This window comes from Adiantum capillus-veneris, chromosome 30, assembly GCF_014529385.1.
Source record: "Adiantum capillus-veneris isolate H3 chromosome 30, ASM1452938v2, whole genome shotgun sequence".
NCBI lineage: Eukaryota > Viridiplantae > Streptophyta > Polypodiopsida > Polypodiales > Pteridaceae > Adiantum > Adiantum capillus-veneris.
The window spans coordinates 45,333,345-45,357,540 of NC_140960.1; the positions used below are offsets into that span (position 1 = coordinate 45,333,345).

General features: G+C 43.1%; 1 protein-coding gene across 2 annotated transcripts; it reads left to right on the forward strand.

Annotated features, from left to right (window-relative positions):
- Positions 1 to 20,083: 20,083 nt before the first annotated feature.
- LOC147417881 (uncharacterized) lies at positions 20,084 to 23,590 on the forward strand. 2 transcript variants are annotated; one of them, XR_015187300.1, is made up of 3 exons: positions 20,084 to 21,136; positions 22,006 to 22,938; positions 23,036 to 23,590. XR_015187300.1 is itself a non-coding variant. In XM_086507150.1 (2 exons), exons 1-2 carry the CDS (start codon positions 20,990 to 20,992, stop codon positions 22,567 to 22,569), a joined length of 711 nt encoding a protein of 236 aa, XP_086363276.1. In that variant the 5' UTR covers positions 20,084 to 20,989; the 3' UTR covers positions 22,570 to 23,590. The 2 variants fall into 2 exon arrangements, 1 of the variants encoding a protein (XP_086363276.1); XM_086507150.1 differs by having other exon boundaries at positions 22,006 to 23,590.
- The last annotated feature ends 606 nt before the right edge of the window (positions 23,591 to 24,196 follow it).

The window sequence follows — 24,196 nt, forward strand, 5'->3', positions numbered from 1 at the left end:
GAATTTAGTGTGTGTCCTCCACAGGTCAATCAAAAATACAATCCTCCTTCCTCAGACTTACACTCTCAGGAGCTCCGTACATCCAAATATGTGCTTTGCTTTCAAAATCACTTTGTGGAGTTTTATTCTTCCCCGGGGTTCGCTCTACATCTCTATAACTATGATCTTTGACACTAATTTTTGTAGTGACCTCTTTGTGTCTCAGGTAGATATAGTCATAGCCCCAGTCTTGTACCATTTTGAGCTAACGCATGAATGGTCTGCCTAATATGATGTCAAAGTTGCTGCTCTTGTCAAAATTCATTATGGCAAAGGTATGCTCATACTCTATGCCACACGAGGATACAATGATTTGTTCTAATATTCATATTGGTTTCTCACGTATCCATCCGCTAATTGCAGTTTCATGCGAGTTTTTGTAAGAGCAGGCCTTTTCCATTTTTTCCATATTTCATTGGTTGCAATGGCAATTCTTGCCCCACTATCTAATATAGCAACCGTACTTACTCCTTTGTACTCAAGTGGTAAGGTGGTGTTTCCTTCTTCGCCTTCACAGTAATCACCCACCTTATTTACTGGTATTGGCTTTGTATGTGGTTTCTTAGGCGAGGTGTCATCCATGTTTTTGTCTGCAAGCTGATCATGTGAAGGGATTTTCAACGCCATGTTTTCCAGGTTTTTGCCCATTTGGCCCCATAGATGCGGTCTAATTTTTAGTAGCTCTGAGAGATAAAGTGTGCATTGTATAGGAGAAGGCATCAATTCATGCAAGCTCTTGATATCCATCATTTTTGGTGTGGCTCTCCACTGAGAAGGTACCAATTTAACCTCCGATTTTGTTTCAAGTTCTCCTATGAAAGATGGAAAAGTTTTTAGAGAGATTGGTTTACTCTCTTTAGATGCGACAGACCCAGCATCCCCATATAAAGATCTTATATCTCTTGGGAAAAAATCGTGATCCATGTTTATCTCAGGGATATGTGCTGATTGTAAAGTAGCACTACCATCTTTTTGGTTTCTGATCGATTCCCACAGGATTGTGGCCACGGTTATTCTACCTCCGGAATAGGCATCACTGCTTGTGAACCCACCCCATCTGTGTTATTGGCTACTTCCCTTGTATCTAAAGGTGCCTCAAATCCTGGCTTTTCCTGGTCTTTCTTTACAATACCAAGACTTCAATTCTTGGATTTTTTCACGGACTATTGGAGCATCTGGAACTGGTTCCGTAAGAGCTTGGGCCTTTTGGAGGAGCTCCTTGCACATTTGCAACCTCTCTTTTTCATACCCCGAGTGAGGGTACGTTAGCCATCTATCCTCCTAGGTTTGGTTGGTCTTTAACCTAGCATCATAAGCTTTCAAGATTGCATGGTTCAAATACTTTGTCGACCAAGACTGAACCTCTCGAGATAGTCTTTGACTCTTTAGGTCCTTTGCGTTTTTCTTGCTTTCTTGCTCATGTTTAAGCTGTTCTTTGGTTTGGTGTAGTTCAGTTTCCAAATCAGCTTTCTCTTGCAGCCTCTTTGCTTTCATTTTATCCCTTTTAACTTTGCATGATTTTCTTCCTGTTCTCACCCGATAAGTTTTTGATTTCTGTTTGAACAGGCAATGTGGGTTCCTCCTCAACGATTGCGTTTTTAGCAGATTCTTGAGCTTGAGCTCGAGTCATCATGTTTAAAGGAATGGCGGGTTCTACCTCGGATCCGCTTGAAGAAGGCATCACGCCTACAACATTCATTGTTGCTTTCCCCTTGTAAATTGGATTTTTCGCACAATGTTGGCGTAGATGGTCTCTCCCACAATGTTCACAGAATACAAATATTTCTATTTGTGGACCCTTGTTTGGAAAACTTTGTGCCCAATGATCACCTCCACACTCATAGCATGGAACTTCTTGTTTTACAGGTGGTGATCCAACCAATGGTTGTTCTGGCCTGGTAAGAATGTTCTTCGAACCATACTCTTTATTGGCTATGAACATGAGCGTATTTGCGTCCATGGAGTACTGGTTTTTCATGGGTTGTGGCACATACATTGGTTGAGCGTAGGTGACTACTACTCTACCATCATTCAAAAGAGGTGATTGCTGCCCTAGAATTTGTTGCATCTTTGGGTGAGTTCTACACCATGGAGTGGGATGATCCCCTCCATATGTATTAAATCTCCTCAATTGAGGTTGTCGTACATTTAGGTTTTGTGTGTAGCCTTGGTTAATTCTTCTAATCACCCCCTCGATCACTTGATCAATGATTGGTTCCCAAGGAGTTTGAAATCTCTCTTTGTTGTTGATTCGTTCTTCGGAGATGAGGCACCACTAGTCATGTTATCGTATCTTCACTCACCTCTCCGTAGGCTTTGCAATTGTCAACTAGATATAGAGATTTTCTAGTGACTTGCTCAAACGTTGTGCATCCTTTTAGATGTAGGTCCTTTTTTAGAATCTCATTTTTTAAGCCCTCAGAGAACTGACAATCTCTCATCTTGTGGTAGCTCTCTCATAGGACATCTCTCAATGTATTGTTTGAAGCGAAGTAGAGCTTCTTCACTTTCTCGTTCTTTTTTTGTTTGAAAGCGTAGATTTGGGACACAGTGTTGTGTTTGATTCCCCTTTTTGAGAACTCCTCTACAAACTCTTATAAGAGTTGTACTATGTTTGGAAATTCATCTCTGTTCAATGGTTGGAACCAAGTCAAATCCACTCCTTCTAATGTCAACCCAAATCCCTCATACTGAGTATGGAAATTTGGAATCCGTTCAGCTCTTAAAACTTGTTTGAAGAGTGAGACATGAGCATATGGATACTCTGACCCATTATACTTTGTCTTGACACATTGAGCCACTTGATATGGTCTTAATTATTGTGGTTCAATCACCAATCTAACCAATTCATGGTCTCTTGTAAAGACGTCTCTCGTTCTATCCTCTCCTCTTGGAGAAAATCCCGGTGGGATCCTCTCTAATGTGTACTTTGGCATAGTTTTTGGCTGAAAGTAAGTAGAGATCAGAGTACCCTTGTATGTGTATTGTTCTAAGTCAATTGGATTGACAAGTTTGTACTCTCTTCCATACTTATCTACCATCAAAACTTGAACTTCATGGGCATCTGTATACATGAATGCATAGAGGTTCTTGTGGAATGTCAACTCTCCAGCCTTGGGTTCTACACACTTGTAGAAGATATATTGATCCCCCTTTGTGAATCTATATATGCCCTCATGAGGGTAATCTGTAAGTACTCTCATGGATTCATTGTCTTTGATGAATCTCATGTTCACTTTGTTAATGAGAGGATGCCTCTCCTCTATGTATTCTCCCAATCCTATTGTTGAAGGCATTGCAGCGTTTGTTGCATCTTTCATGTCTCTAAGAGTAGAGTAGAAAACCCTCGTGGTGGATGAGTTATCATGCTTGAGGCTCACTCAAAACTCTCAAGGTAGTCTCTTACAAGCCCACTTTGGCTTAGTGCAACTTATCCCTTTTTGCCCTTAGAAAGGTCTCTCAGAAGTCAAGAATTTGTGACCTTTTGGTCTCTGGAAACTAGTCTTGGGATACCCTAAAAGTTTGGATTTAGGAAACCAGAAAAAACTTAGCTCTATTGCCTGCAAGTTTTCTTCCTGGCTATACCTGACTCAATTTGGAGCTGTCTATCAAAAGTTAGAGCAATTTTAGTGAACTGTACTTAAAACAGAACTCCAAACAATCTCAGGACTAGAACACAGGAACTTTGGCTTGTATCTAGGCCTCCCGAAGGCATTTTTAGCTCAAACTTGAGATTTGGGATGTACTCAAGTATATCTACAAGATCATCAAGTTTGATACCCCCACTATGCTGAGGTACATGGATCGTGATCCATGTTCCTATGTCAAAAAATTTTCTCCAAATTTTGACTGTGTGTAGACAAGGTCATTTGCAACATCTGTGCCAATTTTCATCAAATTTTGAGGTTGAGGTACATGGTCGCGATCCGTGTTCAACCACATCTAGACTTAATCTCTTAGGAGTTTGTTCCTGACTATGTCCACAAGCTAAATCTCAAATCTTTTTGGATTTGGACTTGTTTTGACAGATCAAATGACCAACACTAGGTCTGCAGTGTGGTTTTCTGTCTGTCACCTGTTTCTCTCCCTTTTCACCCAAATTTGCTTAATTTTTTACAAAATTAAACTTGGGGATATGTTTCCTTGTGTATGCTCTACTAATCTGAAAAGTTTTAGGTCAAACTATCACTATGGGTACATGATGGATCGTGATCCATGTTTGGAGCCCAAATTGACTTCTCTTGGTATCATCAGATTCAACATGACTAGGAGGTCCTATGGTATCAATTTTTTTGAAAATGGACCTCTGGATTAAAAGTTAGGTCAATTATATCACTTTGTCAGAGTACTTGGCAGTTCTGGGCTTTTCGTTTGGTTTTTGGTATCCAAATTCAGTTTTGAAAAGACCAAAAGACTCCTTGTGATGTCCTCTAGCTATGGTGCAAATATGGTATCAGTTTGTGACAAAGGAACATGGATCGCGATCCATGTACCTATGTGTCAGATTGCATTGAAACTTAGCATACAGCTTGTCCTTGGTCTCTTGATCCCTGCTATATGGTTTTTGTATGATTTGGACTTGTTTAGGTCTAGCAAAATTCAATTCACAAGTTTGTTTTAGGGTTTTTCTCTTTGAATAGGTTTTTGCTCTTTTGACCCACTTTTTGAACTTTTTTTTGACAAAAATTCTTTGGGGACTTTTGTTCCCAATGGTCTCTGCTATAGGATGGAAAAGTTTCTGTCCAAAAATTTGTCAAGGGTACATGGATCGCGATCCATGTTCCACCACTTTTGGATCTGAATTTTTGGTGTACTGATAGCTTGTGATGTTTGTAGCTTGCTCCACAAATCTTTTGAATTTGAATCAGTTTTACCCAACCAAAACCGACTTCTACAGTCCGCTGTGATAGTTTTGACAATGTTCTGTTTTTGGCTTTTTTGACCACTTTTCACAACTTTTTTGCATTTGGGTCTACTGGGGAAAGTGTTTGTCTATGTCTCAGCCACCTATTGCTCAAATTTCAGCCAAATGTTTTTTAAATTTTTTTCATGAGGTACATGGATGGCAATCCATGTTTGACCACATTTTGACATGAAACTTGGTCATCTTATTGTCCATGTTATGCTGATACTCTTCTCCAAATCTTTTTGCATTTGGACAACTGTTTTCTAGTCATAAGTGAGTTTTTCTGTCTCCCATGCGTTTTTTGGCTAGTTTTTGTATCTGGCTATTTTGACCAACTTTTTTCACTTTTTTGACATGATGCCTTTTGGGAAAGTTGTTCCAAATGATATCAGGGATGTACTTGTCAAATATCAGTCCCAAATGTCAAAAGGTACATGGATCGCAATCCATGTTTGACAACATTTTTCATGAATTTTGTTATGTTGGTTCTTTATCACTTGTAGAAGCCAAATCTCACCCCTTTTCGAATTTGGATCCCAAAAAGTTGAAAAATCCTAAATTTTGTGTCTGCAATGCCTGTTTTGCTGTTTTTGCCCTAACAGCCAATTTTGATGTGATTTTTGAGTTTTTCTTTCAAGCAAACTTGACCAGAGCAGTATCCCACTGATGCTCAATGTCACTGATGACTTTTCACCAAAAATGTTATGTGGGGTACATGGATGGCGATCCATGTTTCTCCACAGATTCTGGCCAAACTTTTCAGATTGCTTCTAGAGAGTATGTTGATGCCTTTGATCCACAAATTTTTGAATTTGGATCACTTTTGAGGTCTCTACCATCAAATTTTCACAATTTCAAAGTTATGGTCATTTCGGCTAAAATATGGTTTTCACCCTTTCCCCTCAATCTTTTAGCCCAAATTTGATGGTGGTTGTTTTTACTTATCCTACTCCTAAGTACTGAAATGAAACATGAAACAAAAACAAATAGAACGGTACAAAATAAAGTCGAAATGCAAAATGGAAGAGCACTTTGAAAGAATAGAGAAAATCAAAAAATGAAATGCTTTTGGCTATCTCACTTACAACCCTCTTTACTTCTCAAGAATAGATCTAGCAAGTCCTCGACTTCTAGACTCTATCAAGCACTAAACCTCGTGTCTAGCTGCTTCACTGCTAAGGTGTAAATGGAATGGAGAGACAAATGTTAGAAAAGAACTCTCTAAACGTACTAGGTCACTCACCATCTAAGAATCATATCCCCAGCAGTGGTGCCAATGTTAGCGGGTCACCACAACGGACGTCTGCAGCATAGCTTTTTGGTACTAACATAATGTCAATACTCAGGGAAGTGACTCGGATGGGGCACAGAGACTCTTTGAGATCGTCAATCTCAAGAAGTGAACCTTAACAAGAAAACACAATAACTCTACAAGCAAACCAACACTCAATGACTTGGGAAATCTGCCTATGTCCTTTCTCACAGCTCTAGGTCATCACGCCATTTCAGCACTTGAATGGACTCAAAATGCAACAAAACTTTAGGAGGAGGTCTAAGACACCTAGGGATACACTATCCTACCAAGTCTGGTAGCAATCTAACAAGGTACCAAAATCACAATCCATCATGAAAAAGGTCCTGAAAACTACAATAGATCACTCCAAAAAGGTCGCCCTATGGTCTAGGAACACTCTCCTATGGTCAAAATGACTAAAAATAGTGATTTAAGCACTCAAATATGAAGATTAGACTCACTAACGCGTAGTCGTGAACCTCAACAAAACTGACAATGCTTACACTTGAAAGAAAGAACAAAGAGAGAGGAACACAATGCAAATTTCAAAATTGAAATCTGATTACTCATTCATTAGGTGCGGCGATTACAAGTTGGAGTAGCTCGTAGCTTGAGCGTACGTTTTTAGAGCTCCCTTCTTCTCTAAAAATAAGACTCCTTTCACATTAAGGTTATTGACATTTATACCTAGGGAATTCTAAATGGCCAGTGGCCGGTTCACATGGACCTTTACAATTGTCATGACTGAATTACAACTCAGGGAATTGATCCACTACTCTGGAATCAGGAGTACACAGAGTATTACTACACTAGTTTGGAGAACTAATAGAGTACAAATGTGGTGTCCGGCTACGTGTTCAACGATTGGGCGCCCGTTCAATTTGTCCTCAAACAATACATATCCTATGGTGAGGGTACTGTAAGAGGGGAACTCAAGCTACCTGTATCACAGAAGGTATCTCAACATTCAAGAATATCCCAGCTCAAAGAAAACCTCATGCTATTGACCCTTCAAAGGCTAATGCAAACACAAAAGGACTAGCCATAGTCTTAGAAAGGGCTCTTCCGGTCTAAGTCTCGAAAAGGACTTGAAAAACTGCCAAAATAGCCAGAAAATGGTTATGTAGTACAATGGGCAGTGTCCGCAACTCAACATACATGAGCGACTGCACTCAAACATGCACCAAGAACCGCTACATGCAATAAAAGTGATCCCTGCGGGGATATCTACTCTCAAAAGAGCTAAATAGCACTATGGTGTGCTAAAGCAAACATGAATTTGTCAACTCATCTATCCGCAGAGAAACTGCTGTAAAAATTGCCATTGTAAGTACATGGGTCCTACGGGCAAGGCCACCGGCATGGCCGGATAGTGTGTATGCTAGGGGGAGGCTATGAGATAGCATGGTTGGGTGGAGACTAGCACACGACATTACTCTCGTCCCTAAGATGGTGCTATGTGCATGCTCATAGATTATCACAGATTAAACGCCATAACCATCAAGAACAATTATTCTCTACCTCGAGTGGATGAGTTGTTTGATCAACTCCATGGGGCAAGATACTATACAAAGATAGATCTTCGTTCAGGATTCCACCAGGTGTGTATCCTTTTGAAAGATACCTCTAAAATTGGCTTTAGAACACGGTTCGGGCATTTTGAAGTTTTGGTTATGCCTTTTGGTTTAGCTAATGCTCCAACTACATTTATGATACTCATGGATAGTGTCTTACATCCCTTTCTTGGAAAATTTGTTGTGGTTTTCCTTGATGACATTCACATAAAACACTTATGATTAGTGTTTGAACAGCTACAAACTCACGCCATAACATGTATGCTAAGCAAAGCAAGTGCAATATCTTTAAAGTAGAGATACATTATCACGGTCTTGTGATCTCTTATTCTAGCATCAAGATGGACACTGACAAGGTCGCTACCGTTCTTCGATGGCTATCCCAACACGGTTGCGGAGCTTCAAATCTTCTTAGGTATGGATGGATTTTATCGACAATATATCCATGATTATGCCAAAATCACTGTTCCTATGACGGATTAACTTAAAGCAAAAGGTAAGATCTTGGGAAGAAGCCCAACAATGCAGTTTTGAACAACTCAAGGTAGCTATAGCCATTGCTCCCATCCTAGCAATCGTTGACCCACTTAAGCCATTTGTGGTCAAGATTGATGCTAGTGATAAAGCAATTGGTGCGGTACTTCTCCAGGAAGGGAGACCTATAGCCTTTGAAAGAGAAAATTTGGATAGAGCTCAACAAAATTATTCTGTCTATGAGAGAGAGAGAGCTCTAAGCCATAATTCACGCTTTACAAAAGTGGTGATACTATTTATATGGTGCCAAGTTTGAAGTAGTTTTTTACCATGAGAGTATAAAATGATTTACTACTCAAATGGACTTGAATGGTCATAAAGCTAGATGGGTGGAAATCCTTCAAGATTATGATTGTAAGCTACGATATCGCAAGGGGCAATATAATGTAGTAGCGGACGCATTAAGCCTGATGCCCTAGATTAATTCACTTGATTTCACGGAAATAAAGAGTGAATTTTTGGAGTCATTACGTGGCAAGTGTGCACAAGATCAATCATATGCTAAAGTGTGGAGTGCAGTTTCAAGAAGAGATCCCTCACACTCACATGTTTTTGCACAGCCAAATCAACATGTTTCTGCACGCACAGATAAAAACTCCAGCACATAGAGCTCCACCCCTCCTCAGGAAGAGCCTTTAAGCGATGGAAGAACATTTCCATTGATGATGGCTACTTACTCCACAAGGGTAGAGTATGTGTGCCAAAGGACTCAAACACTAGGCGTCAAATATTATTTGAGTGTCACGATAGTCCAAGTGCTAGTCATCCAGGTATTCGTAAGATGTATACCTTAGTTTGACAATAATTTTATTGGCCAGGCTTACATCATGATGTTCAAGAGTACGTACTAAACTGCCAACAATGCCAAGTTAATAAGGGAGAGCGCCTCAAGGTAGATGGCCTTTTACATCCTTTAGAGACTCCACAAGGTAAGTGGGAGAGTATCTCTATGGATTTTGTAGTAGGGCTACCTACTACAAATCGCGGCCATGATGTGATATGGGTAATTGTAGACCGTCTAACAAAGATGGGTCGCTTCATTCCCAATAAGACTACGATCAAGACACTAAAATTAGCATGGCTATTTATAAAGCATATATATAGACTCTACGGTCTTCCAGCTAGTATCATTAGTGACTGAGATCGAAAGTTCAATAATCACTTCTGGAGAGAGGTGTTCCAAAAGTTGGACACTACACTTAATCGCAGTACGGCTGATCATCCCAAAAACGGATGGTCAAATTGAAAGAGTTAATCAAGTGCTAGAGGATATGCTACGAGCGTTCGTTAGCATGAAAAAACCAATTGGGAAGACTACTTGCTTATATTGGAATTTGCTTATACTAGTTCAAAGTATGTGACTACAGGGTTTAGTCCATTTATGCTTTTATATGGTTTTCAACCTAAATCACCCGTTACGGTGGGGTTGGCTACGGAGAAGCTACAATAAGTGAAGGATTTTCTCCAAGACCATTTTGATATGCTTTGAGTTTCTCGGCAGAATGTTAAGCACGTTCAAGATCGATATAAGAAGTACACATATGAGCATCATCGTCTTGCTACTTTCGAAGAAGGAGACAAGATTTTCCTCAAGGTTATAGAGCATTCAAAAAGTATGACGATGAAAAAATTTGCTAAACTTTCACCACGATATTGTGGACCGTTTACCATTCTCAAACGTATAGGTCAAGTGGCCTGTAAATTAGCTCTTCCCGAGCACTCACGAGCTCATCCTGTTTTCCATGTTAGTCGTTTATGAAAATAGCTAGGAAATAATGATAATGTCATTGACACAGGTGTGTTAGTTGACCTTACTGAACCAGCAAGCATCCCTCATGAACCCGAAAAGATTTTGGATTCTCATGAGGTTCGCACCAGATATCATGTCAGACGACAGCTCTGCACTAAAGAAACATTTTCCTACGTTCATTTTCAAAGACGAAAATGATTTTCCAAGGAGAGGGGGGGGGTAGTGTAAGTACATGGGTCCTACGGGCAAGGCCACGGGCAAGGCCACCGGCACGGCCGGATAGTGTGTATGCTAGGGGAAGGCTATAAGATAGCATGGTTGGGTGGAGACTAGCACACAGCATTACTCTCGTCCTTTTAGCCATAACTTCCTGAAAAGTGTTGTGTATGTTAGTGTCTGGAAACCTAGAGAATCTGTATATAAACGGTCTTAAGAGCCCCCTGTAACTTGCGTGTTAGTGTAGATATGTGCTGATTTCTATCTTCAAGCGGAAATGTGCTAGTCGAATAGTTGTCAAAGGTGCTCGAACTCAAAAAAATTCCATAGAGCGTTATCGGTAACGATTCCAGGTGTCACCCCTCAATGGTAGAGGCATCTCACCCGTGCGTATGGCAAGCACAGCCATCCGTGGGAAGATGGTCGACCGCGGGAATGCTAGTGTTGGGGTCGGATGTCAAAAATCCACAGTGTAATATGCAAGAACGGTGTCGTGCACTATGGGAGAATGCTGTTGTTACTGCACAACATTACCGCATAAGAGGAGAGAGAGAGAGGTTCAAGAAAGAGAGAGATTGTATGCTGCAGCCCCGCCGGCGCGTTTTTCGACTTTCTCGCGAGTATTACCGCATGTATTACCTCACATATAGCCGCGCAGATTACCACAATAAAAAAGAATCCCCGCCCCCATTCCTCTCCCACTTTTCCCTTTCTATAAATCCTATTCTATTTTGTTACTTTTCAAAAATTGGTACCCCCTTTTTGCATGGAGTGTAAGAAATCCCATTCTCATTGGGATTTTTAGTACCTCTCTTCTCTTTGCTTGCCTCATCTATTAGTATGATTCTCCTACTCTACTCATTTGTACTCCATGAGATTCTATATCAAAAAATATTTTGTTTCCACCTCAAAATCTTATTTCAACTATGCATTCATATGGAAATGGCAAGCGAACGATGATCAAAATTGTATTGTCTTGCGTTCATAAACAAATAGCCCTTTTGTACAGCATAAGTAGAGAAAGAAGACAAAATCCAAAAGATATTTATTAATTTTTCATCCTCCAAGAGATCTCTACAAGTGCTTACATCCATGTCCAACCCCATGGTAGCTAAATCAACAAATAAATCTATTTATTCATCCTCTACAGCCTCTCCTATTGAATCATCATCATCCTCTCCATCCTCGTCCTCCTCCTCACTATGGTTGGTTATTGGGAATGGTTGGTTCTCCTCGACCTCAACTGCATCATCGGCGTCTTCTTGAGATGGTATGGTGGGATCTGCCAAAGTCTCTATGTTCGTATCTCTAAAGATAGATCTGCTCCGTGGTGTGACTGGAATAACATACGAAAGTCGTCTTCGATACATACAAGGCACATAAAACACATGTAGGTCATAGAGCAAACAACAACATGAATGTAGTTTTATATGTATCATATAATGTTTTAGTGAGTTGCACATGGACTTTACCTGCTCACAACTACTAGGTTGCACCAAGTTGTCGGTCTTCCCACGATGAAATTGCTCGGAGTCTACCATATAGAGCCCATTCTCATGTCTCTTAACCTCACCCGCAAACCATCGGAGTCAAAGAGATATTTGTGAAATGTTTTAAAATCCACTTTGATTATCCTCTCTATTGTTCCACATTCCCTCACCTCTTGTGTTGTCGTGTCAAAGTTGCCCATAACTCCACTATCGTGAGTGGTTCGACGCTCATCTATCTTGCGGGTTCGAAAATGACGTCCTTCGGACCACATAGAGTTGAATGTGAAGGCCTGCAAAAACCAATCAGGATAGATGAGAGAGAGAGAGAGAGAGAGAGAGAGAGAGAGAGAGAGAGAGAGAGAGAGAGAGAGAGAGAGAGAGAGATGACACACATACACACACACACACACACTCTCACACACACACACACTAAACACATTGAGTATATTACCCTTGGTAGACATCCTCGCGCGTACTCCCATTCTTTAGGGCTTATTTGTTCTCCTTGTGCCTTGGCCTTGGTCATGGCAATGTGTATCCACCCAGCTGGAATTAGAGCTGGAATTAGATCAGGGTATTGGAAAGCTCTTTAGGAAAGGAAGGTGCTCGCCTATCGCCATGCGACCTCTTCCATGCTTCCCTCTCCCTTTCTCTCGTTGTACTCACCTCCACATACATATCCACCCATTTGCCCATGATGGCTGCATTGAGTAGACAATGGTTGTTGACTATGGCTTGAAATTCCCTATCCAAAATCAAGAGAGAACCTTTCCCACTTGGAATGTTTGCGTGTTTTTTTGGATCCTCTCCCTCCGTCTTTAAACGCAGCAATGATGGGTCTATTGTGAAAAGATATTGAGAGACATACACAAAAGCCTCTTGTACAATCCAACCCTCTGCCATGCTTGCCTGAACACATGAAACCATTACTGATTAAAGTAACCAATAAAAAGCGTTGTGAATACAATCCAATCCTAATAAGGTTTAAGGCCGCTTAAGATCGATGAATACCTCTGGTTGTGATCGTAGCCTTACAAAGTCGTTCAAGGTCTTTAGAAACCTCTCAAGAAAGAACATCCACCTGGAGTGAACCACACCACAAATGGCTATCTTCTCAACAAGATGGAGCAATAGGTGAACTTGGCTAACAAGGATAGAACGTGGGAATGCATCCTCAATAGCACAAGTTGCTTCAATCACTAGAAGTCGAGATGTTGGAATGGCTAAAACTTCGATTTCTTTGGAACTCACAAACCTGTAACCAAAAAACCCTTCATAATATTCATAGTAAAGTTAGTCTTCAAAGTAAAGTTTAGGAGGGAGGATCAAATGTGCTATACGTGACAACTTCTCCCACCTTGAATATTGCAGCCTTTACCTTCGTGTTTGCAAATCCACTAATGCTAATTGGAAGCACAAACTATTGCACAAACAAAAAGACTTATTAGTATCCAAAACCCTAAACCACATATACACACACACACACACACACACACATTACCTGAAGAATCTTGTGTCAATCATGGGATTTGAGCCCATACAGTTGTGTGGATCCTCCTTTCTTAGTTTTAGTGAAGGCACCCTTGAGCGAACGCATATAACGTGTTGGAGTACGGATGGATGCAATGACTTGTTTCATCCTCTCTTGATCCACCCTTGATAGAATCCAAGGTGCATTTGGAAAACCATCGTCCCCTGAGGCCTCATGCGAGGTGTGGCCGAAGGAGGGAGCCTCCTTATGGCCCTCATGTCCTCTCTAGCCCCCAATGAATCTTTCTTGCCTACTATGTGATCCCATATAGCTTGCCCAACATTTTTGAACACATGCATTGAATCCAATAGGTGTTGGATTTTCAATGAAGCCCAATAGGGTAGTGATAAGAAAATAGAGTACCTAGACATACCCCTAGGTGGATCATTGGGAGGAGGCAATGTGTTGTGATGCTCGTTCCAATGTCTTGCCCAATCGGCCATGGTCCAATGGAGTGGCTCCATCCCATTGCATGGTGGAGCATCAGATCTATGTGTGGGCGGCAAGAAGCGATGGTTATTGGGGTGGATCACCTTACCAAGTAGAGCGGGTCTCTCTGTCAGGGGTGAGGGTCCACAAGTTGGGCATGCACTATGTCCAGATGTCGATAGTCCTACAAAAACAAAAGACATAACCGCATATAAGTGACCAATGCAAAGACATTAAAGAGCATCACAAAGTATAAGCTTACCAGAAATCTCTCCAAGCCCGGGATAATCATGCATGGTCCACATGAGAATGCACTTGATCATTGTGCGCCGATCACGAAGTGGTTTTGATACATCAAAAACATCTATGCCGTTCCATAGCTCTTGAAGCTCTTCAATCAAAGGTGCTAAATATACATCCATGTTCTTCACCTTGTGTTTTCCTGGGACTAGAAGAGAGAGCAAAATGTTCCCCTTCTTGGTTGACTCCCATGGTGGAATGTTGTAGTTCACAACAACCACTAGCCGAGTACTCCATGAGGTAGACTGATGCCCAAATGGGTTTACCCCATCACTAGCCAGACCAAGCCTTAAGTGACAAGGCTCTTCTCTAAACTCCGGCCACGTCTGTTCGATGTGTTGCCATGCCGGCGAGTCAGTCGGCACTCTCATAACCCCATCGGTGGAGCGATTTGTCATATGCCATGTAAGAAGCTTGCTTGTTCCTTTGGTGCTGAACATGTGCTTGATGCGGGGAATGAGGGGGAAATGACGAAGAACCTTGCGAGGTATTGTGGTTCCTTGCATTCCCTCTTTGTACCTTGATTATCCACACTCGGGGAAAGTATCAAACCCTGGAAGTTCATTGCGGAATAGCACGCAATCATTGACACATGCATGTATGCGATCATAGTCCATCCCAAGCCTCACCACCTTTCATGCCTTCCTTCGATTTTCTGGAAGATGATTGCCTTTAGGCATCATCTTGCTTAATATCCTATGACATAATTAAAGAACATACGTTATTGCATATAACCACGAAAAAAACTTACAACTAACACTTATTACACTTAAACGTAACTCAATAGTGCATCGACCCCTGCATTGCTCCATCCAAACATTGCTTGAATATTCAAGATCTCAAGGGATGCTCGTAATATGGAGTAGGAGCATCCCTCGTAAAGAGCGGTGTGTGCTGCCTCTAGCAATGAATCTTTGGTTTTTTGGGCGGCTTCTTCACATGCACACTCATGCTCGCACTCATTCGCCGCCTCACGTGCAAGAAGATACTCAACCATATTATGCAAATGATCTTCCTCCACCTCCATGTGGAGCGGGGTGGTGGGGAGATACCCATATGTGGTGGATGTAGGATGCGCATGTGCTCGTGTGGACCCACCCACATCGGACGGCGGGTGTGACCCCCCTCCCATGACTGCTTCCTGGTGCAATCGCTCTTTCGTCCTCCTCTCGCCTCTGCCCCCGATCACACTCCAATGAGGAGCGACATCAATGGATGTCAAAACCCTCGGATTGCTAGTTTCCATTCGAGCGCGTTTTCTCGGATCGTCCCATAGTCCATAATCATCCACGTGAGCCAAGCATATACGCAGAAGCTGTGCAATCGCACGCTTACATCGCGTACATGGACATGGTAGTCGCTCGCTCAACCATCGAGTTCATTCTGCGCCAACCGGCGGACCCACGTCATCCCAATCGACCTGCACACACGACCACACACTAATAAGAAAAAGAAGAATCAAGAATGTTGGTACTGACATGACTGACACTCATTAAAGATAGAGGGGACTCTAGGGTAAAGAGGTGGGTACAAGAGGTCATCCAATCGGCGTAACCTTAATGTCTCATCAGCGATTTTCGCGGTAATACACGTGGTAGCAGACACGGTAATACACGCGGTAAAATTTCCAGCAAACTTTTTTATATAAAGGGGGCACCTACGTGCCCCCGCGAAATTGAATGCCAAAAATTCAAAAACGAGCTCCTTCTCTGCGCGGGCATGTTTCCCTCTCCATCTCCAAGCTCTATTACTCTCTTCATTTCCATCCCCACCATATCCAAGCGATCAAGGTCACGATTGTAAGTGCTCGAACTCTCTCTCTTTCTTCTCGTTCTTCTACACACACACACACACACACACACACACACACACACACACATGCACACACACACAATGCATACACATTGCACACACACACACACACACACACACAATGCATACACACACATGTACTAACATGCACACACACATTGTACACACACACGCACACACACACACACACACACACTAATTTGTGCACAATCACACACTAATGCAAGCATTAGTGTGTGCATGCATTATACACACACTAATGCTTGCATTAGTGCGTGCATGCGTTACAAGCACACACTAATGCTTGCATTAGTGTGTGCTTGTGCATGCATTAGTGTGTTTACACACCAATGCATGCACAAGCACACCTTAATGCAAGCATTAGTATGTGCAAGCATTATACACACACACTAATGCTCGCATTAGTGTGTGCATGCGTTACAAGCACACACTAATGCTTGCATTAGTGTGTGCATGCATTATACACACGCACACACCAATGCTTTCATTAGTGTGTGATTGTGCACAAATTAGTGTGTTTTCACACACTAATTTGTGCACAATCACACACTAATGCAAGCATTATGTGCATGCATTATACACACACTAATGCTTGTATTAGTGTGTGATTGTGCACAAATTATTGTGTTTTCACACACTATTTTGTGCACAATCACACTAATGCCCGCATTAGTGTGTGCATGCATTATACACACACACACTAATGCTTGCATTAGTGTGTGATTGTGCACAAATTAGTGTGTTTGCACACACTAATTTGTGCACAATCACACTCTAATGCAACACTAATGCAAGCATTAGTGTGTGCATACATTAGTGTGTTTCCACACACTAATTTGTGCCCAAGCACACACTAATGCAAGTGTTAGTGTGTGCATACCTCTCTAGCACACACTAATGCAAGCATTAGTGTGTGCTTGTGCACAAATTAGTGTGTCTACACACTAATGCATGCACAAGCACACACTATTGTGAGCATTGGTGTGTGAAAAAATTGCACATACTAATGCTTGCATTAGTGTGTGCTTGTGCACTAATTAGTGTGTGAAAACACACTAATGCATGCACACAAACACACACACACACTAATGTGAGCATTAGTGTGTGCATGCGCTACATGCACACTAATGCTCACATTAGTGTGTGTGTGTGCATGCATTGGCGTGTTTTCACACACTAATTTGTGCATAAGCACACACTAATGCAAGCATTAGTGTGTGCATACGTTACAAGCACACACTAACGCTTGCATTAGTGTGTGCTTGGTCATGCATTAGTGTGTTTTCACATTAATGCTTGCCCAAGTACACACTAATGCAAGCATTAGTGTGCATGCGTTACAAGCATACCAAAACATACCTCCATGTGGGTGTGCGATGATGTTGATTGAGACCCCAATGGTCACCGGGAAGCCCAACGGTAGATTAAGGTGCAACACACACAGACTAGATTAATTTCTTTGCCACACACTAACGCACACACACAATAGATTAATGAGAAGCACACACATACATACACTCTAAATGGATGCAAAAAAAAAAAGCACACAAACCATTTCTTAAATAGGAGATAAAAGGAATCCTATGCAGGGAGGAATCCTATGCAATAAAGAATCTCACTTTGACTAGAATTCAATGTTAATTAGGGTCCCTTTTTTTTGTGAAATTGTAGGATATGGCATCCTCTTCCACGCCCGGCTATCTATCCATAGAGGACTTCCTCGCCGAGGGCCTCTCTTACGAGGACACTTGTGATGCTTACTACTTGCAGTCTTCCTCCCACCAGCCACAATCCACCTTCGGCTTTCGATGGTTCCGAGATGCAATACACGACCCCGAACTCGAGAGGGCATACCGCGCCCAGGCAGAGTGGCTATCCTCGCAACAGAGTCTTCTAGGGCGGTACACACCTACACAGTTGGCTGCCTATGGGCTCTCACCGCTTGCGACACCGGGCGTCGGCACTCCGATCGTGCAGAGTGTGCCTCCCACAGCGCCTCCCTCCACCTTACCCTCGACTTTCTCGTCACCCGCACCTCCCTCCACCTTGCATTCGCAGTGATCCACGCCCGCATCGTTGAGTTATCCGTCGCCTACACCACCCAGCGGTTCGGGCCTCGGGCCAGTGCTCTTCCCGTAGTGGTGGCTCACGCTCTCGTCGAGGTAGTGGCTAGTGCTGCTTTGGTGGTGGAGGGGGCAGTGCTACAGATTCACCTCCTCTTACACCCCGACCTCCTCGCTTACCCCTTGGAGATCCACATGAGGATGAGGACCGTGATGCGGCCACCCCAGATGCTCGTGGCTACTACTATTATATACATCGAGGGGGGGAGGTGGGTCTAGGTTCCTCTTTGGGGAGGACATTTCGAGGGCACCTTAACCAGTTGATCGACTCGACATACCAAGATTGCTTTAAATCTTTCAAAGATCGGGACCCAGCCAACTTGACGTACATTCACACGACATTGCTCATGCGGTTCCCTAATCCGGAAGTGGAAGAGTTCTCCAGGCAGTGGCTCGAGGAGTACGTCAAGAATTTCTTGAAAAATAAGAAGTCCAGTGTACGGAGGGCGGCAAAGCGAATAGGGTCACAACTATCGCCCTGGAAATGATCACGACGAGGAGTGGGAGAAAGCCCAGGGCGAGCTAGAGGACGAGAGAGCGGCAGGTGCTAGGGCGCACACTCGGCAGGTGGAGGCGAGGGCGCAGCAAACGCCCACGCATTACGGCTCGGGCGGAAAAGGAGCATGGAAAGATAAATTTGTGAGTGCGCGTATTTTTATTTGAATTGATTTAATTTGTGGTAATAAGGTTAGGTTTGTGATATTTTTAAATTGATATATAGCAAAATATTACTATAACCCTCCCAAGTCGAGAGATCCAGAGATACAGAGAGAGCCACTCCGAATATCAGACATGGTGCTGGCTGTATGAAAACAACAAAATCAATCGCGAAGAATTTGAAAATGCATGTCGTACACTACAACCCGTAAGTGTGAACTTTTTTTTTAAATGAGTGCATGCAGAATTATGTATCCATTTGTATTAATTAAAGGTTTTGTTGTTTTTTTCTTTTCCAGTCCCTCAAGAGGTCCCAGGATCCGAGTAGCTCAATCCTCCGAGTGTTTTTGAGCCCGTCTTCTTTTGGCCACAGTTGTATAGCCCCCATGTATCGCCTATTTGGGCAATTTTGTAATATCCAATATAATTAAACACTTGATTTTGGCCCAAAGTCTTCTTTTGGCCACAGTTGTATAGCCGCCATGCATCGCCTATTTGGGCAATTTGTAATGAACAGTTTCTCCAATATAATTAAACATTTGATTTTGGCCCAAAGTTTTTGTGCAATGAAATTGTTGTTTTTTAATTTATTAACTGTATAGGAAAATAAAGGCAAATGACCATTTGGATGGGTCCTACCAAGGACCATCCAAATGGTCATCTGCTTTTTTAAAAAAATACTCACATGCATGGTAATGCTTGCGGTAATTCTTGCTGTAACACCCGCGGAAATAAGCAAGGAAATATAGCCGGGCCGATTACCGTGTGCATTGCTGAAGGACCATTACCGCGAGCATTGACTCCAGTATTACTGCCTCCGAGATTTTTTGACTTGAACTTTTCCTTTGTTTTTGTGCATCTATCTGAGCGGTAATGTGCTCCAAATGTCATAGTGGTGGTCACTGAAATCGATGTTGAAACCGATGTGCCGTGCCGTTGAAAGGATGTCAAAAATTGAGTCGATGTCGAAGAACTAACCGAGAGCCGATCCACTCTCGTCGATGCTTGAGATGTGGTCTTGGTGTCGAACCAACTAATCCCCGATGTCGAAGCCGCCTCCCACCGCTGGACGAGAGTTTCCTAAAATCAAAGACGAAGCCTTGAAATGGTTCTCTCTCTCTCTCTCTCACTTTCTCTCACAAATCGGCTCTCTCACTCTCTTGATCACTCTCTTTTTTGAGAAAATCTTTCACTCTATCTCTCTAGCTTGGTATGAGTGGTGTCGGAGAGTCGGAGGTTGGGGTGTTGAGGGTTCCGTGAGAGCGGACCCTTGCACACAAAAGATGTATGAGCTTGAGATTTTTTAAAAAAATGAATTCCTTATCACTGTCCGAAAACTGCAGAAACTAAAGAGCTCGGATGATGCTGTTTCGAGGTGTGTTTCTGGTCGACAGCGGAGTCCCCTTGCAGTGCTGCTCGCTGCTCGTTCTTACTTCCGATTCTCAAGTTATCCCCCTGCTCGGTTATAGTGCTTGCTTGCACTCGCTGTCGACTTGCTCAATTTGGCGTAGATGCCTCCCAAGCTTGCCTTTGATTATGTCTACCCGCTGTCAACCAACCCCCTTGTTGCTGCTTCAAGGCTTGTAATCTTGCTCCTCCTTGCAAAGGCTTGAACACCTGCTTGACGGTTGCAGTGCAAACTCCTTGCAAATCGGATGCCGACCTTGTTTGCTCGGTTCTACTGCTGCTTATGATTCCTTCTTTGCTTCCCATTCACTTCAGCCCGACGAGCTTCAGTTGCTTCAAGATTTTGAGCTGCTGCATCCCTCGATTCCCGCAAAGCTTCAAAGCTTTCTCAAGAAATTCCAAAGCTCATCCCAATTCTTTGCTTGGTCCTGCACAGCTTTCCAAAACTCCCTTGCTCAAGGTCGGTGCACACGTGATTAGCTGGGGCTCGGGATTCGGGTGCCCTGAGCTCTGATACCACTTGATAGATCCGGTGATCTGTGCAAGAGAGGGAAGGAGAGAATGGGAAGGGGATGATGAGCATGAGACTCTATTTTGGTGGAGCTATGCGAGACTAAACATATCACACTCCTTATTCTCTATATAACCGAAGAATAAGTAATGGGTGGGCGTCCGCGGGTTGTGTCCCACCACGGGGCGTGAAACCCCAACACCCATAACTGGTTCCTGAAGCAGTTCACATGGGCGTTTGGTTGCGCACATTTTTAGTTCCCACGAGGAAACTTTATTAAAATGTTGCGCACTTGTTGCGAACTTGTTGCAGCCCCGCTCCAGGCCTGGGGGAGGAGCACCATGGCAACCGAAGAAAACGACAAGCGAGGACTTCGGTTCTGAATGTGAAATATCATGCCGTTAACTGCGCTCCTGCAAAGCGGTCACGAGCGGCTGATCTTCGCGGGGTTTTTTCTTCTTCGACAATCTCTTCGCCAGCTTCTCCAAAATCTTTTCTCTGCGCAACAAGGAGAAGGCAGCAAAAAACAAATACATTCATTGGTGAGTACTTCATCTGCATTCCCGCATACATGAATGAATTGAGTAGCTTCATTCACTTCGCTGACTGTGTCGACCTGCACTTCATGTCATTCTTTGCAATGGTTGTGAAGCTTCATTCACTTCGCCTTCGCTTCGCTGACTGTGTCGACCTGCACTTCATGTCAGTCTTTGCAATAGTTCTGAAGCTTCCTTCACTTCGCCCAGGTTTTGAGGCTTCAATCCAAAATGAGGAGACAATTTAGAATCCTGCGTGCTCACCTTACACAGAGATTGACACCTACATTGGTTGCACTCCTTGCATGCCGAATTGCTTGTTGTTTGGGATATAAAAACTACAATCCACGTCACCTACAATAAAATAGAGCTCGCAGGATTCATGATATGTAGTCAGGTGTGTTTCGTATACGTGTGGCTTGCATAATCATGACGTTCATCACCATCAGCCAGTGGTCACAAAGCATGAACTGGTTGGTGCTCATGCTATATTGTGGTTCATTGTCTGACGTGGTGAGAGTAAAAGATCTTTCATTTCGTTTTGCTATATTCGCCGAAGACGATACCTTGAGGGAGAAATATTGTCAGCTGGTTGCCTTGTTTGTATTCTGTGACTTTCAGCTTCATGGTTTTATGCGCCTCGGGAAAATAGACCTTGCTTGGGGGCAACTATAACAGCTTTGTATCGTGTCCTTTTTTGGTATGGAGCTATTCGTCTTCTTTTTGGCTTCACTCTCACTCATGAAATGCTTGTTGAACAAGTGTTCAATTGTGTGTCTGCATGTGTGCGAGAAAGAGGGGCCAGTTGAAGAGAGATTGGGAAGCCTGCTACTATGTTATTGTGAGCTGATCTACTTGCTTATTGTCCATTGTAGGCCATGGATTCGCAAGGTTGGGACTTGAACAGCGATTGCTCTCAGTTTGACAATGATAGTTTCATTCCATCTAGTCAACTTGAGCAGCTTGTTTCTCCTCCCTTGGCTGATGGTGTTCTTGTGCATACGCCAATGCCATTTGATCGAGTGCCGGCCGTCATGCATGCACAGACACATTCAAATGGCATGCTCCCACTACCGTCGTTAGCTACTGTGAACAGTCCACGCCCTGCAAGCAGCATGGCAAGACAACCATTATACTGTGGAAGGCCAAATTCTTTGCCTCGACAGTCGCTCCCAATGTGTGCATTATCCATGCACCCTCATCATCCTCTTCAACGGGCATACAACATAACTCAAGCTGAGATGGGACGGCCAAGGACCGCACCTCCCGTGCCAACGATGTCCCCCCCGCAGCTAAGCACAATCAATCCCTCGATGGCATTTCTGAAGGCGTTTTTACTGAGGATGTCCAGGTGGACGAAGCAGGACCTGCAGAGGAACAGGAGTGAAGCAGTATTTCGAAGGACAATTGGGATGCCAAAGAGACCGACGCACTCATAGCGGCGAAATTGGAGATGGATGACATCATTGAGCATGGAGGGCTTGTGGTGAAAATGAGAACTAAGAAGCATCGTTGGGAGGACATTGCACAAATCTGCTTGAGATCAAATGTGCATCGAACTGGCAAGCAATGCATGAACAGATGGAATAGGGTTTTCAGGGACTGGAAGTCGATATATGACTATGAACGGCACATTCCATCTGGTCAAGGATCATATTGGCAGCTAACTGTGAGAGAACGCATAGCAAAAAAGCTGCCAATTAGCTTCTCGAGCGATATGTTCTCTGTCATTGAAGTGAGGTACGGTGATTCTAAGGCAATAAACCCTGGTGATGGATTGTTTGATACGTCTTCTGATGGCAATCAAGGTAATTGCACAAACCATTGCGGTTTTGAAGTCCAGTTTTCAGTTCTTATCATATTTTGCTACCCACTTCTTATTGTATAATTATGGTTACCATGCAGATGTGGCCTCATCGCATGCGACAGTAGAGGAGCCAGGAGATAATCCTCGAGAAAGTCCACCTCCAGTACCCAGTGAGGGAGCCAGCACAGAGAAGGAAAGAACCAGTGGGCACAAGAGGAAACAATTAACCAGCACGGTCAAGGATTGGCAAAGACCTCGAGGAGGTGAATCGGGAACTAGTAGATTGGTTTGAGCAATCGGACGTCAAGCGGATTGCTTGGGAGAAAGAGGTCGTCGAGAAAAATCGTCAGCAATTCAAAGCAAACCATGAGATTCAACGTAGCCGCCTTGAACTCGAACGACAATGTGGCGATGAAAGACGAGAACTTGAGCGAGGCTCAAACATGGCCTTGTTTGAAATTGCATCCTCCATCAAAAGCCTTGCAGATGTGCTTAAGGAGGACCGTCAGAAGTGAGCGCAAGTGCTGTTGTGATTGCCAATGTTCTCTGCATTTATCTATCCGTTGATCTGGAGTTCTTATTTCCCAATACTCTTAACTTTGAATTTGAGGTGTTTGTAACTGAGGCTGTACTTGAGCCATTGACTGTGTCGATCTCCATTGGTTTGCTACATGTGAATGAAATGAATTTTAAGATGTGGTGCTCCATTGTAGTCTGGTTGCTGGTGTATACTCTGGTGTGTAGTCTGACCATAGAAATTCGATCAAAGTTGTGAGCAGTTTCTCAGAAGAGAGTAACTGAGACATGATCAGAAAAATGAATTAATGATCAAAGTAAACACTGAAGATACTCGAATATCAAAGGGCAATGTAATGAGACCACTCGCGAACAGTTTGTTGCAGACGATGTAAATTTTATTCAGATGTTTGAAAAGATACAAAAACTGAGGCGTAAAATGCATGTCAAGCGACACCCTCTTCCAAGTACTTTGCAAGAGAGTCTCTCATGGGCAATGCATTTGCGCGAACATTGGATCCTCGAGGGTAGGCTTCCTCTCTGACCAAGGAGTCAGCATGGTTCTCTTGCAAGTAGGACTCGGGATTCAGAGAGATATTGTGCAAAATACAGCACGTGACCACACATTTTGCCACATATCTAGGCTTGGGTCTAGAAATTTTTCCACTTAAGTACCGCCAACGTTGCTTGAGCCGACCAAAAGCACGCTCCACCATCACCACTATTCGTGTGGAGGAAAATTT

Coding starts and splice junctions, on each gene's coding strand:
- LOC147417881 (XM_086507150.1), top strand. CDS start 20,990: ATGCCGTTAACTGCGCTCCTGCAAAGCGGTCACGAGCGGCTGATCTTC. Junction 21,137..22,005: donor AAAAACAAATACATTCATTG/GTGAGTACTTCA, acceptor TGTCCATTGTAG/GCCATGGATTCGCAAGGTTG.